We start from the raw sequence: 17,106 nt of genomic DNA on the forward strand, positions 1-17,106 counted from the left end.
ATATATATTTTTAGCTCCAGTATGTCAGCAATCTTGCCCCTCCCCATCCCTCAATTTTCAGGGAGTTCAGAGTCTGCCCCCTCCTCTGACTATCCCAGCTAGGCCAATAAGTTTTTGTGTAACTTGGTGGTTACATTATATGCATCCAACACGGAAACGTGTGGTCTTACAGGTCTGAGTACACCTATAGGGACATAAGGATAGAGTATTTGGAATCAAGATTGTCCTTGCGGGCTTCCCTGGTGGCACAGTGGTTGGGAGTCCGCCTGCCGATGCAGGGGACACGGGTTCGTGCCCCGGTCCGGGAAGATCCCACATGCCGCGGAGCGGCTGGGCCCGTGAGCCATGGCCGCTGAGCCTGCACGTCCGGAGCCTGTGCTCCGCAACGGGAGAGGCCACAGCAGTGAGAGGCCCGCGTACCGCAAAAAAAAAAAAAAGATTGTCCTTGCAAAGTCCGGACATGTGGCTTGTCCAATGACCATGGGATAAATGGATAAAATGACCATGGAGATGGTGGAAAGGAACCCCTTTCCACTCAGGTAGTGCTGACTCACTTTGGGGACTTCTGGCCAGTAATGAGAAGGTGTTGATGCTGATAGAGGGTCCTGCTAGGGAGGCCAGGAATCTGTGGGGTTAATTCCTCGGTCAATTCCTTGGCTTATCCTCTGTGGGGTAGGGGTGAAGCGGAGGGGGTCGCTTAAGTTCCATCTGAGGGGTCTTTGAACTAACTCCCTGCCTCAGGGATAGGGATGTAGGGATACCACCTAAGTTGTGTGTCCTCCAGCAAGCCCCTTCCTCACTCTGGGCCTCTGTTTTCTCATCTGATGGATGAGGTATTTGGGCCAGTACTGTCCTCAGTTCTGGCTTTCTCTGATTCTGGCTCCCAAGCTGAACCCCTCTGGGAGACGGGGGAACTCGGCAAGGCCGGGGGGAACTCGGCAAGGCTGGCTGGGGTGTGGGATGCTTGGGTTCCTTTCCACCCACAAGGGCCTTGCCCCTGTTCCTCCTGGCCTGGCGCCTCCCTCTTTGAGCCACACCAGGCCTTCTCCTACCCAGCCCCTATCCCCCCCCGCCCCCCCCCAAGCCTTTCCTCTCCGGTCACAGCCCCTTCCACACACTGCCAGGTAAAGCCTGGAGCTGACGATGGGATCCCACCTCCCAGGTCCTTCCCTCCTTCCCTCCCTCTCTGGCACCCATTAGCCAGCGCAGGCTGTGGGGGTGGCGGCTGCCGTGTCTCCGCGCCAGGCCCAGCCCCCAAAGACGCACCTGTTCTGACCTGCTGAGCAGGTTCCCAAGTTTCTGCTGTCGTTGTTGGCCACGGCGTGGGAAGCAGCTCTGGGGGAGCTCGGAGATCCCGATCACGGCTACTTGCGGGTAGCTACGGTTGGGTGGGTGGAACGGGGCCGGGTCCCCGAGTGGAGATCCTAGTGGGACAGGCAAGTGCGGCAGTGCCTGAGGACTCCGTGACTTCCTGTCTTCTGGGTCGGTGCCCGATCCAGCTCTAGAGCCGGCTCCCAGGGAGAACTCAGTGGAACTTCAGAAACACCAGGCAGCTCTGCCTTTTGACCGATGCCTCTGTCCCTGGGAGCCGAGATGTGCGGGCCTGAGGCATGGCTGCCACTACTGCTCCTGGCATCGTTTACAGGTAGGACTTGCTTCAGGATCCTTGCTTCTGAGCCCAAGCCAACACACACACACACACACACACACACACACACACACACACACACACACACACACACGCACACATACACATTCCCTTTCCTTTTACTCTGAACTGAGGAATCAATCTCTCTCTCCCACCTCCAGCGGATAGTAGTGCCCCCAGAAGAGCCACTGTAGCTCTCCTGCTTCATGTCCCCTTCCAGCCCCAGGCCAGGTCATTGGGTCTGGGGTCCCTGACCACCTCAGCCAAAGGGCTGGAGCTGTCTCTTGGGGAAGAGACACGGTGACCCGTTGCAGGTGGCCAGGGAGGTAGAACTGGTGGGGACCCTTTCACCCCAGGTTTTCCTGGAGGTTCCCTCGCCTACACCCTGGGCTTCAGAATTGCTGACTGGGGCTGCAGCTGGTTTCCCCAGTCATCAAGGTGAGGGAAGCCTGATGCCCAGAGAGCAGACAGGGTCTTTCTATCTCCTTCTCCTCTGTTCACGATATCCTAGAATACTGTTGGGTGACTACAGGGGAGCTGGAAGCTCTTCTCTCTCTGGCCCCCTCTGTCCCTGAGCACACTATGAGGTACCAGGGTGGGAATCAGGCGGTTACTCAGAAGAGTGGGGGTCTAGGGAAGGGTAGCTTCTAGAGTGCCCTACCCTAGGGCATTCTTTTGTTTATCCCCGTCCCCCCATTTTCTCAACTAGATGCCTTGTATCGCTCTCGTGTAATGTATATACAGAAGATATAAATTATAGGAATTTATAATCTTCAGAGTGGGGGAGAGTATATGTGTGTGTGTGCGTGCGTGAACATAATGAGTCCACGGTAGGTGGGATTCTGTAGGCTGTTCCCAGGATAATGGGCAACTGAGAAATCTTTCTCCTTGGAAAGACAAGGCCTTATCTATATGGGACAGTTTGATTCCCAGTCCCAGGATCAGTAGTGACGGAGCCTCAGTTGTCCAGCAGGGCCTAGCAGTGATGTCCCCCAACCTCCATCCCCAGCTAAGGCTGTGCGGAGGAGAGTGAGGTCTAGACGTGTGGATGGGTAGGGGCTGCTTCTGCTCTGATCTTATAATGGAAAGGCTGTTGGCCCAGCCTCCAATCGCAGATTACTGAAACTCCAAGCCCTGCCATCCCCCCTACCCCCTACATCTTAATTCCCATCTTCCAGACAACCTTCTCACTCGCTTAGGCCAAGAGGGCGGGGCCTGTTTGCTGGGGCCAGGGAACTCGGCAGTCATTCTCCTGTAGGATCTACCCACGCCTAAAGAATGGAGCCATGATGTCTCAGGACTCAGAAGTTACCAAAGAGATCATCGATTCAACTCCCTCATTTTACAGATGGGAAAACTGAAAGAAACAGATAAGCAAGTGAGCTAACAATATTACTCAGTGTTAGAAACGTAACCAGGGTTAGCGTCTTGGTCTCCCAGTTCCTAGTTCATTAAAGCATAGTGCCTGAGTGCACACTAGGGATAGCCAGGGTGCTGGATGCTGGAGATGCAGCAGTGAACAAGACAAAGTCCCCAGAGAAGCCAGGGAAGGGTAGAGGACACCCCTTCTAGTTAGGGCGTCACCCCAACCTTGCCCAGTGCCTGGACAGGTGCTGTGGCTACCCGGCTCCAGGGAAGCTGGTGCCCAGTGAGCCATGATCTACTGCTATAACCTGCACGGAGCCGGAGGGTGCTCTGAAGGCTGGAACTCAGACTCCAGGTTCCTAGCCCGAGGATCAGATGCGCCCACCTAACTGCCACCCCTATTCTGGCTCCTCTGTAGGCATCTCCTCAATGGTCCCCAGGAAACTAGAGTGTTTCTTGTCTCTGAAAAAGCCTTGGACTGGGAAGTCAGGAGTCTTGGGTTCTGGTCCCTTTCCTGCAATTAATTTGCTACACGACCTTGGGCAACTAAGAAACTAGACTTCAGCAGACCAGGAGGTAGAACCAGATGATCCCTATAGGCCTTCCAGCTCTGAAAGCCTGTGGCTGCGTAAATATGCAGCCCCGAACTGAAGGTGGGTGCTGGGTGCTGGAAGAGGCGGTGAGTCTGGCTGTGGTGACAGAAGGGGGAAATGTCCTGACCCCATTTCACAGTGGGGACCAAGGGTAGCTTTACCCTGGATATTGCCTTCTGCCCCTGCACTGCTGCAAATTAGTGCCCCCACCAAGTCCTGGGCCATTAGAGCTCTGAGCCCCAGGGCCCTGCCCCACCCCTGACAGGGAAAGGAGCCCAGGCTAGGGAGGCACCTCGACACCACAGCTCTTTGTCTCTCCTTAATGGGATGAGTTTCCAGGTGAGGTCCCCTCCCTTCTCCCTCCCCATCTCCTGCCCTGGGCCTGAGGGACCTGAATCTACAGATATCCCTCCAATAGGATCCTAGTTCCTAGATCTATTTTGGGGCCCAACTGAGCCCTGCACGGGGTTCTCTGAATTCTGAGGTCTCTCCTCTGAGGGTTAGGACCAGCTTTCTGTCTGAAGTTAGTTTCCTAGAAAGGGAAGGGCCCCATCCCTGCTTTTCTACTCCTGTTTACAGAGGGGGGGAGGCCCTTTCCTGTAGGATCTACCCAAAGCCGGGGAAGCCAGAAAGGCAGGCTAGCTTCCCTGCCCAAGGTGGGGAGAACTAGGGGGAATCCCAGGGAAGCCCTGTGGCCCCATTGACCTTGGTCCCACCCCAGTGTTTCAGGGAGCTGGGCTAAGGGGACCCCAGCCACAGAGATGGCAGTGAGGGCCTCATAGTAGAGTCCACAGTCCCAGCCTCTAGACCCCAGCCTCGGGATCCTGGGGTCCTCCAGGCAAAGTGAAGGGGGGTCAGCCACCGTGGGGAGCCAGCCTAGTGAGGAGAGAACGCCTGGGCTTCCCGGCCTTCCAAACTTGCCCTGGTGCTAACCAAAGTCTGGACAGAGAGAAGGGATGGGGGTGGGGTGGGGAGCTGAGTCAGGAGTGAAGGGAGGAGAGGAGCCTAGGGGTTGGATCTGGGAACAGAATCTAAAATGCGAAGGTCAAGTTCAGAACTGGGGGCAAGCCACCAAGCCCCCTGGAGCAGGGCTGTGCAGGAGGGGGTCGGGGTCACTCTTTCACTGAGGCAGGGAGCCTCTGGCCTCAGAAGTTTACCCACAGTTCTCAGGCCACCCTCCTCCCCTCTAGCCTTTAAAACTGGCTGGCATGTCCTGAGAGCTGGGTTGAGGTTGTGATTTGGGGCGGGGCAGAGCTGGCCACACTTGCAGAGATGTGGGAGGGGGGTGGTTGGCTGGCAGGACTGGGGAGGGGGTTAGGATCTCAGGAGTTTGGGAGAAGCGGAATTCTGGGTCTCCCACCCACGGTGTGGCTGTTTTGGTGACTCAGCCAGGCTCAGACTCTGGCTCCCTGGGGGTTTAGGGGACTTACCTGTGCTGGAAGCTGTGTCTGGGCCAGAGCCGGGGCTGCCTCAAGGCCTGTCCTCCCCCATTGTTCTCACCTCCCTTTGTTATTGGTGTGGCCCCCCTCCCCATCCACTAATCTGTGGTGGGCGCTTTGCCCGGGTTGGGAAGCTCTCACTAAGCTGGGGGGCTTAGGACAATGTGGGGTAAATGAGGGAGGTGGATGAAGGCAGAGGGAGAATCTTGCTGGTTTTCAAATTAGCATGCCAAGGCCAAGGCTATGGGGGGAAGGATGGAAGAAAAAAAGTGCTGGGTTGTGTATATCACCTGTCCTGAATGGGGGGCTTCAGGGCTCCCCTCCCACGTCCTTTCTTATCCCAAACTCACCCACACATTCCACCTGTCTCTGGTGGAGGCTGCTTCTGTGGGGTGAGGGGAGGCAAGAGTTAACAAAGGAGAGTGAGACCCTAGATAGCTTGGACCCCTCCCCCTAGCCCCAGGCAGGGTCTCCCCCCACCACTTCCCACCAAACCTACACCAGACAACCCTCACCCCAGGCCTGGAGCTAGAGCTGGTTTTTCTGGTGGTGGCAGCAGCAGAGGCCTGACGGAGATTCCCAGGGAGAGGCCTCCTTGGGGGGCCAGAGGTGCTGGAGGGCCTGGGGGCGTGGCTGGGGGGTGAGAAGGGTGGGGGTCCTTCTAGTAGGAACCTGAGGAGCAAGGGTAGAGAGAGCTTTTGTTTTGTTCTGTTGGGGCGTCCTTGATGGTTATTTCCCATCACCCTGGAGGGACAGTGACCTCATCTCTGGGTCCCCCCACCTGAGATGCATCTGCCCTCAGGTCTGGGGTGGGGTGGGGAGGGCTGCCTGGGCGACACTCCAAACGGGTGCAGAGGCAAAGGCGCCGAGCGACACACCACTGACCTAAGGCAGCTGAGACAGACAGCCATGCAGAAGCCAAGAGAAACCGACATGAAAATATTTACTGTGTGCGCACATTCACACACACACGCATTTCATAGCCCCCTCTGGATGCAGACAAGCACACACGCTTTCCTGAAATGTGCGAAACGCCCCCAAGTTCGTGCAAAGAGACAGCCTCTCCTGCACGTTAACCAGCACTGAGACTCCCCAGACCCTCACCCAAAGATGTACGTTCAGACGCAAAAGGCTCACACTTATTCCCTTCTTCCTACTCACAGGCCCATCTCTAGGACCCCACTGTGTACCCCTAGATGTACGAGCAGGGGATGCTGAAGGAGACAGTCTCCTCAGAAAGAAAAGCCTCCTTCCCCGGAGATGCTGTCATCTGCAGCTGCCAGCCTATTGCCCCTCTGGAGATCAGAGGCCGGGCCTCACACAGATAGGAAAGTTGGGACCCAGGCACAGGGTGGGGAACAGGCAGCCAGCCCAAGCCAGGAATGGAGGGCCCGTCTGGGAGCAGGCAGGGTACACAGAGGGCAGGGCCCCAGAGAGGCCCGTGGGGGCTTGGCCCGGGGTGGGGGAGGCTGAGGGCAGGGATCCCGTCTGGCCAGTTGGGCCTGTTCTCTCCCTTGCGCAAGGTGGTGGCTGGTGGTGACTGAGGCTAGGCCTGCTGTGCAGCAGTGGCTGAATCACCCAGGCATCCTGGTACTCCCAGAAGCAGGGGAGGGGAGGGGAGTGGGGGGGAGGGTCAGAGGGAGGAGTGCCCAGCCAGCAGAGTCCACCAGGCTCAGGAAACAGTTTGCAGCAGAAGGGTCCGTGGGCCTGGCCTGGCTACTACATGCCCGCAGGGTGACCTCACCAGGCAGGCGGTGTGTCTCCTTTGCTCTGGTGACATCATCATGCGGATGCTGGGTGGGCACTGGGTGGGGGAGAGAAGTGGGAGGCAGTCCTGGCCTACCTTACCCTGGGAGTATGAGCTTCTGGGTCCACAAGCCCAGGACAGGGATTCTAAAGCCCAAGTTTTCCTTTCCTTCTCTTGCAGCGCGCGCGCGCGCGTGTGTGTGTGTGTGTGTGCGCGCGTGTGTGTAAGTGAAGGAAGGCGTTGCTCAAGCTGATATGCTCCCACTAAACAGTGGATTTAGGACAATGGGGAGCTCACCCAGAAGGGACTTTCTGGTTTTACTGGGTTCCTCAACCTGCAAAGCTTGGGCTTATCACTTGGGTTCATGGGGATCTTGGACCCACAGGTAGGGATGTGGAAGATTGGACTCAGACATGTGCTGGGGACTTGATGCATGTTGTACCCTAAGAGGGTATTTTTGGGAATTCCCTGGCAGTTCAGTGGTTAGGACTCTGAGCTTCCACTGCAGGGGGCATGAGTTCGATCCCTGGTTGGGGAACTAAGATCCTGCATGCCGCTGTGTGGCAAAAAAAAAAAAAAAAAAAAAAAGGTATTTTTTTGGGGGGGAAATGTGAGTGATTCATGTTGGGGAGGGGCCAGCTGGTTAGCAAGTGTAGGGATGGGGATGGAAAATATGCCATCTGACATTGTCCTAGAAATAGTCTTTGAAAGGGTTTGAGTGTCCCAGTGGAGCAGGCCTTGGACTCCCTGTGACCTGCATGGACACCAGTGTTCAAAGCAGAGGAAGTACTGGGAAGCCCCTATCTCAAGCCCACCTCCAGCCCTTCCGTGGCAGCCCTGCTCCCTCTGGCGCCAGGAGGAGGTGTCTGGGAGAGGTGCAGATGGTTAGCTGGACTCCCAGGCTGGGCTGGGTGGGACCAACATCAGCTTAGGCAGGTCAGGGCCCTGGTATCTGGCCCTGCAGGTCTGTCCTGTCCTGTTTGGGACCTCCCAGCTTCCAAGAGTATCCTCCCTTCCTCCTCCCTTGCAAGCAGGGCCATGGGACCCCCTTCCTCTGTCCCACGCTCTGCCTCACTGGAACCCTCTGGTCCACTCTAGCGGGGCTTCACTTTCTCCCTCCATGCCTGACGCCCTGCATCCCCTTCCTTCTCCCTAGGTCCAGTCTGGAGGTGTTTCCTTTGGCAGAGAACCCAGGTAGCCAGCCTATCCTGTCTCTAATGTTGTCTCTAAGGCAAGCCTAAGGTTGCCATGCCAACCCCCTCCCTGCCCAGCCCAACCAAAGACTGCACATTCCTCCTCATTCTCCCCTTTCCTTCTTCCGCCTGTCTCTCGCATTCATTCATTCACACACCCATTCACTCAGTCAGTCAGTCAATAAACATTAACTGAGCACGAATTATGTGCCGGGAATGCAGACCACTGAGCACTAAATCAGAAACCGTGTTTCCATATGTGATGTGAGACCGAGTTTATACTCTTGAGGTTCTCAATCTGGTGGAAGAGGCAGACAAGAAAATAGCAAATACAATCTGTGGTATAAAGTACTACGATGGGTCAAAGCAGGGTGCTAGAGGAGAACAGAGGAAGGGCACCTCACTCTGCCTGAGGTGGGGGTGGGGGGAGGGAGGACTCCAGGAGCAAGTGATGTCTAAGCAGAGTCTTCAAGGATGAGTAGGAGTTACCCAGACAGTGATGACTAGGAGCTGCCAGACATAGGGAGGAGGGCGTTCCAGCAGGAGCTCCAGGTGGAAGCAAGGTGAGGGCCAGCAGGGTGTGTGAAGTGCTGGCCAGAGGCAGGAGCTTTGAACTTTTGGGAATTGCTGCATATGCATTCCAATGCAAGGAGCTCTTGCCATCCCAGAGAGCCTTCACTCTGTCTGCAGCCTCAGCCCCCAGCCCTGTGTTTCACACGCTTTATTCCACAACTCCAAATTTCTTTCTTCCCAGCCATGAGATTCCCCGGCCATGCCTCCCTCATAAGTTACTTATCCTAGAAACCCAGGAGTTGTCTTTGAGACTCTTCTCTCTTTCTGATCAGTGACCAAATCCTGCCAAACTTCCCCTGGAACTGTCCCGTCCTCTCAGCAGCACGGTGCAGGATGGCAGCTGGAGGGTCCTAGAGGGTCTCCTGTCCCCAGTCTCCCTACTTTCTAGTCTGAGGGCACACGCCCATTGGCTTCATGCTTTAGGGACTCCCTATGTCCTCTTGGCCAAATCTGAATTCCTTTGCCTGGTATGGAAGGTCCTGGGTGATTTTTCTCTGACCAGATGTCCCACTTCCTGCTCTGCCTTAGTTCTGTCCTCTCCTCTCTGCTTCCTGAACCAGCCAGCCTCTCCACCTCCTTGGGGTTCGCCCACCTTGGTCCCTTACCTGGGACCCCTTTCCAGGTCTCATCCCCTCCTGATTCTACCCAACTCATGCATGAGCCCCTCCCATGTGACTCGGGACCACTGTGACTGTCCCATCCCACGACTAACCTGCAACACACCACTAAGCACTAAATCAGAAACCATCACAAGTGTTTCCATAGCTGTCTCCATACGTATCTCCTCTTCCAGAATAAAGCTCAGGTTCTGTGAGTGCAGGAAATGCATCCTTCTTTGCAGATAATGCTACATGATAGATACCCCTGACTGCTTCATACTGCTCCTTGTCATGCACAAAACACTTGCCTTTTGTCACTGGTCCCTATCTCTGGTCCTCCGATTCTGGCTCACGGTTCTGACCCTGTCATGTGTGTCTGTGCTGACCTCGTATCTCTGGGCCTCTGACCTGGGGCCTTTCTGTCTTCGGTGACTTTCTCATTCCTGTCTCTGAGCCTTGGTTCGTGCCCTTCCTCCCACATAGAATACCTTCTTCTCTCTGGGAATCCAGGTCTCTCATCTTAAAGCCATGAAAAGACTGTTCCGAAGGGCCTGCTGGTTTGGACCCTTCCTACACTACATGCCCCATCCCAGACACCAACTGTTCTCCACCCTTGCCTTGGTTCCTGGCCACACTTTCTGAAAGCATTCACTTCCCCCCCACCCCCTTGGTAGGTTGAGCCTTCTGTGAAAGTTTGTCCATGGCTTCCCATCTTTGTGTGCACAAAATCCATTTCCCGGAGCTCCCTGAGGGCAGAGGCTGGGTCTCTCCTCTTGTTATAGTCCCCACCTTACAATTGCTCAGGACACAATCCTGGGCTGAGAGAGGGTATGACTCTTCCACATACCACCTGTGTGGCCTTAGGCAAGTCACTTCCTGTCTCTGGGTCTTAGTTTTCTCATCTGTTAAACGGCGATAATAACACCTGCCTCTTGGGAATGTTTTGTGAATCTAATGAGGTAATGGACTGAACGTGCTTTGCAAGCATAAAGTGCTCCAGGAGTTCCGGGCTGCCTTTGCGGACATTATCATTGTGGTTAAGTGTTCCCCCGGCTCTGGCGGCGCCCCTAATCCTGGCTGCTTCTGTCTGCCCCCCTGCAGGTCGGTGCCCGGCGGGCGAGCTGGAGACCTCGGACTTGGTGACCGTGGTGCTGGGCCAGGACGCAAAACTGCCCTGCTTCTACCGAGGGGACCCGGGCGAGCAGGTGGAGCAAGTGGCATGGGCTCGTGTGCATGAGGGCGAGGGCGGCCAGGAGCTGGCACTTCTGAACTCTAAATACGGGCTATACGTGAGCTCAGCCTACGAGGGCCGCGTGGAACAGCCGCCTCCCCCAAGGAACCCCCTGGACGGTGCGGTGCTTCTGCGCAACGCGGTGCAGGCGGACGAGGGCGAGTACGAGTGTCGCGTCAGTACCTTCCCTGCCGGCAGCTTCCAGGCGCAGCTTCGGCTCCGCGTGCTGGGTAAGTGGGCCCCGTTAGGCATGGGGGCAGGGGTGCTGTGTGTGCAGAAGCACCAGGTCCTCAGGCCCCGGGTCTTGGAGGGCAGAAGCTGGAGGCGGGGGGATGCAGAGATGGAGCGGGCAGAAGCGGAACAGGAAGAAGAGGTGGGGCCCTGTAGGGATGAGGGAGCTTCATTTAGCCACCCCCCCTCACCCCAATCCAGAAATTCTCTCCAAGTGACCCCAAAAGCTTGATACTGCTTGGTCAGGCTTGGGGAAGAATCCACGTATTAGGCTGTTCTTCCTTCTGCTGATCTGAAATCTCCCTCTCGGTTGCTTTCACCCACCCCAGCAAGATGACACAGGCTTATTCTCCCTTCTGCACGACAGCCTTTCCACCAGCTGAGGACCTCTGTCATGCCCCACCCAAGTCTCTTCTTCTTCAAGCTAAACTTACAGGTTTCTGCGACAGTTCTACTAAAGACACTCATTCAGAGCCTCCCTCATCACCTTGGGCTCCATGGTTTTAGAATGTGGTGCCTAGATGTGGACATGCAGACCCAGCTATGACCAGTGTGGCTGTGCATGACCAGTGGGGCTGAGACCTTTCCTGATCTGGACCTTCAGTGAATGTGGTTGGAGACCACAATCACCTTTTTAAACCACCACTTTGCACGGATGCCCTAGACTTATGGTCAAGTTAAGTCTTTTCCATTCTGTGCTTGGACTGTTAATGTTATGAAGATAAAAATAAATAAAGGCCTTTATAGTTTCCCTTTATCTACACGGAAGTTAGTAATACCAGCCTTGGTAGAAAAATCTGGGTGTGGATCTTGGCTTCACCACCTAATAGCTACTGATCTGGAATAAATCATTTAACCTCCCTGGGCTTCAGTTTCTTCAGCTGTAAAATACAGATAGTAACACCTACTTCGTGTCTGTTGACAGGATTAAAAGAGACAACGTTTGTAAAGTGTTTAGCACAATTCTGGGCACATAGTAAGTGCTTAATAAATGATGGCTATTATTATTATTATATAGATGTTATCTGGTTAGTTTTTTAATTACTTCATTATTTTTATTTGAAAAATGACCCGTACTCATTGTAAAAAATTCAAGCATTGGAGAAAGGTACAAAGTCCACTGAAATGCTACCACTCACCTGGCATCTTTGTTGATGAAATAAAAGAAGAAAAAGGGGCCTGAAACTTGCACCTGTGCAAGACTGAACCGGGATGGGGCGGGGCCTCCTGACAGGGGTTGTGAAGGTTGTGATTTCTGCCTCCCCCCCATCTGCAGTGCCTCCCCTGCCCTCGCTGAATCCTGGTCCAGCACTAGAAGAGGGCCAGGGCCTGACACTGGCAGCTTCCTGCACAGCAGAGGGTAGCCCGGCCCCCAGCGTGACCTGGGACACAGAGGTCAAGGGCACAACATCCAGCCGCTCTTTCGCGCACTCTCGCTCAGCTGCTGTCACTTCAGAATTCCATCTGGTGCCCAGCCGCAGCATGAATGGACAGCCACTTACCTGCGTGGTGTCGCACCCTGGCCTGCTCCAGGACCAAAGGATCACCCACATCCTCCAAGTGGCCTGTGAGTACCTGGATCTTGGGTAGGGCGCCCCCATGGGCTCCAAGAGGATTGATGAGATAGTGAGAGACCCTAAGCCACACCAGTCTGGCCAGCCTGGGTCCTGGAGGCCACCTTGTATGGCTGAGAGAGCACCAGTCCAAAGTAGGAGACCTGGAGCCCATCCCAGGTGACCTTGGCAAATCACTCTGACCTTGTGTCCTTCTGTTTACAAAGGAGCTGGCCCTGCTTCAGGGGTTGTTGGGAGAATCAGATATAAACATGGAATTAAAAGCATTTTGGAAAATAGTTTAGGATTTGAAGACAGCTAGACTTGGGATGAGCCCTAGTTCTGCTGTTTACCAGCTGTTATTCAATCTTATTAAGGTTCATTTTCTTCATCATCAGCAGGAGTATTATTATGTCAACTTTACAGGGTTCTGAACGAATGCAGTGCCTCTCGCATAGCGCTTAGTGCATAGAAGTTGCTCGGTCGACAGTCGATATTGTTTTCCTGGCATTAGACTTTGAGCCTCTCTGGAGGATAGCACTGTTTTCTACTCATACTAACCCAGCATTTGGCACTAAGTAGGTCCTCAACAAATGTCTGTGAAAGAAGTGAATGAACCGGAATTCCCTGGTGATCCAGTGGTTAGGACTCCATGCTTTTGCTGCCAAAGGCCCGGGTTCGATCCTTGGTTGGGGAATTAAGATCGCACAAGCTGCGCCACACACCCAAGAAAAAAAAAAAGAAATGAATGAACTAGTAGGATGGTTAAGCCTTTGATGAATCAGGGAGTGTTTGCTGAGCACCTGTTCTGTGACTAGCGCTAAGCTACGGACCACGGGGGATTCAGAAAAGGTGTGCCACATTGCTGTGCAGAGGGACTTATAGGCTCATTGCACAGGTAAACCCATGTGGACTCTCTGAACTTCGAGAGGGGAGGGAGCTGTCAGTAAGGCGGGGCTGGGCTAGCTTTGGCCGCAGATGAGTAAGATGGAGAAGGGCAGGGGGAGGCTATTCCAGGCAAAGTGGGGCCTGGGGCGGGGGCCCTTTGAGGAAGAGCATGATCAAAGGTATCATTTCCATTCTTTCTCCTCCAACTTTTCATTCCAGTCCTTGCTGAGGCCTCTGTGAGGGGCCTTGAAGACCAAAAGCTGTGGCAGGTTGGCAGAGAAGGAGCTATGCTCAAGTGCCTGAGTGAAGGGCAGCCTCCTCCCTCGTACAACTGGACACGGTAAGGGCCTAGCTTGGGACCAGGGTCTTTCCCTCAGGACCAGCACATACTCACCGTGGGCTGGGACAATATATTCTGAACCCCAGATAAATTAGGGCACATGTTCAAACCAATACAAGAATATGCATGGTCACCAAACATTGTTATTGCCTTGCACCTAGGAGTGTAGTATACATGGTAATTGGCAGGAAATTAGCTGATAAGTCCTTGGCTTTTTTTCCCTTAACTTTAAAATTGTGAAATATAATACAGCATTTCAATGTTAATACTTTATATATTTATGTAAGTGCCTAAAGTGAATAAGACAAAAAGATACAGCTGACTGTGACTGTTGTGAAACTAACACTCTTCTAGTCACTACCAGGTTGCTAGCACCTCAGAGGTACCCACCCATCTCTGCCAGTTCTTTGACTTTTTTTCAGGGTCTGAGATGTCCAGACAATCAGGGAGGGGTCAGGGACACATGTGTGTGAGCCCATGACAGGCTCACATGTGAGCAGATGAGCCATGCATGTGGCCTTGTGCCTGGGGCTGTGTTCATGTACCCTGCCATGAAACATCGTGGGTGCTGGAGCATGCAGTCACATTGTCCAAGTACATCTGAGCCCCGATAGGAAGGAACAGTCCTGTTGTGTGGACTTTATATACCGTGTGGACCTGGTACCTAGTGCAGGATGACGTGATGCCTATGGAGCTCGTGGGACGGCACGCGTGTGGATCTTCCCCAAGTGTGTGTGTGGGTGCCTGGGTCAGGCTGGGCGGCAGGGAGAAGGGACCTCTGCCTAGACCTGCCTAGGGGAAGGAGGGGCACCGTGGGAACAGCCGGTGGCTCTGGGTGACGTCATGGGGGAGGGAGGTGGAGAGCTGCCCGGGCACGTTGGGTCGTGGCAGTCTCAGCCCTCCCCAGCCAGCACCCATCAGCTTCCCTGTCCTCCAGGCTGGACGGGCCTCTGCCCAGTGGGGTACAAGCAGAAGGAGATACCCTGACCTTCCCCCCGCTGACCACTGAGCACAGTGGCACCTACGTCTGCCACGTCAGCAATGAGCTCTCCTCAAGGGATTCTCAGGTGGATGTGGATGTTCTTGGTAAGCACTGGGGCAGAGGCTGGGACCTGGGCCAAGGGCCTGGTCGGGGGACAGGGAGCAAGACAGAGAGAATGAACTGGGAGAGGATTGATTTGGAGGGGGCTGGACTGCATGTATTTTGCAGAGGGCCAGGCTGAGGGGGTGGTCCTGGGACGTGTTTTGTGAGGACAGTGCGTGGGGGGCTGTGGAGTCCGGGGGCCGGTCAGGGATCTGGGCATCGGCCTCAGACAGTGGCCTGTCTCCAGCAGACCCCCAGGATACCACGGGGAAGCAGGTGGATCTGGTGTCGGCCTCCGTGGTGGTGGTGGGTGTGATCGCCGCACTCTTGTTCTGCCTTCTGGTGGTGGTGGTGGTGCTCATGTCCCGATACCATCGGCGCAAGGCCCAGCAGATGACCCAGAAATAGTGAGTACTGGCCACTCATGGGCGGGTAGAGGTAAGCAGGGAACAAAGGGGAGGCAAGCAGGAGGTGGGCCAGGACCGAGGAGCGAGAGGAGACTGGGCGGCCTGACATCTGAAGAGCTTGTGGACCAGAGGTAAGCAGAGCCAGTCTTCTGGGAGGTGAGAAGGGCCTTGGGGCCTGGGTCGCAGCTGGATGAGGGGAGCCACACTGCCTGAGTGAGGGTCAGATCCACATGCACGTGTATCACAGGGGCACACACACGCTCTGCAGCCGCACCGCCACCTACAGCCACTCACTCGCACTTGCAGGGACAACCCAGCGCCCACACCCTCCAGCCCCGGCTCACATAGGCTTGGCCAGGCTAGGTTCACCTTGGGAGGCTACCACTACCCTCAGCTCCTGACCAGGGGGTGTCTTCCCAGTGAGGAGGAGCTGACCCTGACCAGGGAGAACTCCATCCGGAGGCTGCATTCCCATCACTCGGACCCCAGGAACCAGGTGTGTGCCAAGGTTGGATGCATTCTTGGGGCCGGGGCCCCTCTGCGGACCAGAAGCGCAGCCCGCCCCCAGGTCTGGCCGCCGCTGACTCAGCCCCGGCAGGTCTGGAGCTGCTCTGGGTTTGCTGGGCTCCTTCAGAGGGCCCCCTTCAGCAACCCCCTTCGAGGTTGCTGTGGGAAGCCACCCTCAGCACTGGTTTCAGGGCGGGATGAGGGTGGAATGAGGGTAGGGGTGGGGGAAGTGAGGATGTTTGCATCGAGGAGAGAATGGACAGGTCAGGCTGGGGGGAAGGTGATTGGGGGGAGGCTGGGGGAGGACAGAGGTGAAGAGGCTGAGCGCTGTTCTGACTCCTCCCCCATGTGCGGGCCTTGCAGCCGGAGGAGAGTGTAGGGCTGACAGCCGAGGGCCACCCTGATGGTCTCAAGGACAACAGTAGCTGCTCTGTGATGGTGAGGCCCCCGGCCCCACCGGCGTCCCTCCCACTCTCCTCAGGCCCCTCTCCGGGTCCCAGATGTGGTGCGTCAGCTGCCCCTTCACCGGTCCCTGATACCTCAGACTCATGCTGCCCCATCCCATCCCCTCCCCGCCCCGCTATGCCTTTGCTCTCTAGTCTCCCCTTCCTCAGGCCTAACATTCATTCCTGGCCCCCCATCTCTGAGCCGTTGAGCAACCATAACCCCTGCTTGTGCCTTACCTCTGACCCCAGCGTGCCCCAGCCGACCCCCTCACGTCTGGCTGCCCCGCCTTGGTTCCTGACTTGCCCTCCGCCCTTGGTCTCCAGAGCGAAGAGGCAGAGGGCCGCAGTTACTCCACGCTGACCACAGTGCGGGAGATTGAAACACAGACTGAACTGTTGTCTCCAGGCTCTGGGCGGACAGAGGAGGAGGAAGATCAGGATGAAGGCATCAAACAGGCCATGAACCATTTTGTTCAGGAGAACGGGACCCTGCGGGCCAAGCCCACGGGCAATGGCATCTACATCAATGGGCGGGGGCACCTGGTCTGACCCAGGCTTGCCTCCGTCCCCTAAGCCTGGCTCCCTCTGCTGACATGGAAGATTTCAGCTCATCCCCGGGGAGCCTCCCTACACACCTCATTTCCTGAGGAAGATGCTCCCCACCCCACTGACTGCTCGACCTTTTCCTCCGGTCCTTCTGTTGGATGACGGAAGGGCTCTGCTTGTTGAGTCCCTCCCACAGTGTGTGCAGGTCACTGTGTGTGCATTAGTGCTTGTCTGAGTGTGCACTGTGTGTGCGCGGAGGGGTGACTGTGCCCACGGTGTGCGTTGTGTTGTCACGTCAGAGTCCAAGTGAACCGTGGTGTGTGTGCCACAGGGTTCAGTGGCTGCATGGGGAACGCCACAGGGGATCGGTGCATGTGTCGTGTGGCTGTGTGACCTTTGCCTGTAAAACGCAGGTGTTTTCCTCAGACCCCAGAGCAGTATTAATGATGCAGAGGTTGGAGGCGGGAGGTGGAGACTGTGGGCCAGGTCCAGGTGTGCGGGCATAGCTGGAGCTGGAATCTGGCCTCCTGAGTGCGGGAGCCGGGCTCCCACCACTTGGGAGCTGTCAGGGCAAGTGTAAAGCAGCGGGCCTAGGGGTGGGCCAGAGGCTCAAACTGTTACAGAAGAAACCCTCTGCCCTCTGGTGGCCTCTGGGCCTGCTGCATGTACGTATTTGTTGTACGTAAACCTGCACAGTGGAGCTTCTTTGAGGACTA

General features: G+C 55.7%; 1 protein-coding gene across 2 annotated transcripts; it reads left to right on the top strand.

The window, feature by feature from the left end:
* The first annotated feature begins 1,440 nt into the window (after nt 1-1,440).
* On the top strand, nt 1,441-16,498 carry NECTIN4 (nectin cell adhesion molecule 4). 2 transcript variants are annotated; one of them, XM_082659147.1, is made up of 9 exons: nt 1,441-1,645; nt 10,259-10,618; nt 11,896-12,186; nt 13,280-13,400; nt 14,338-14,486; nt 14,735-14,891; nt 15,312-15,387; nt 15,762-15,836; nt 16,169-16,498. In XM_082659147.1, the coding sequence occupies exons 1-9, from the start codon at nt 1,570-1,572 to the stop codon at nt 16,391-16,393; spliced, it is 1,530 nt and encodes a 509-aa protein (XP_082515273.1). In that variant the 5' UTR covers nt 1,441-1,569; the 3' UTR covers nt 16,394-16,498. The 2 variants fall into 2 exon arrangements, with proteins under 2 accessions (XP_082515273.1, XP_082515274.1); XM_082659148.1 differs by lacking the exon at nt 15,762-15,836.
* The last annotated feature ends 608 nt before the right edge of the window (nt 16,499-17,106 follow it).

The sequence above is a fragment of the Grampus griseus genome, assembly GCF_964374135.1.
Source record: "Grampus griseus genome assembly, chromosome: 1".
Classification (NCBI taxonomy): domain Eukaryota; kingdom Metazoa; phylum Chordata; class Mammalia; order Artiodactyla; family Delphinidae; genus Grampus; species Grampus griseus.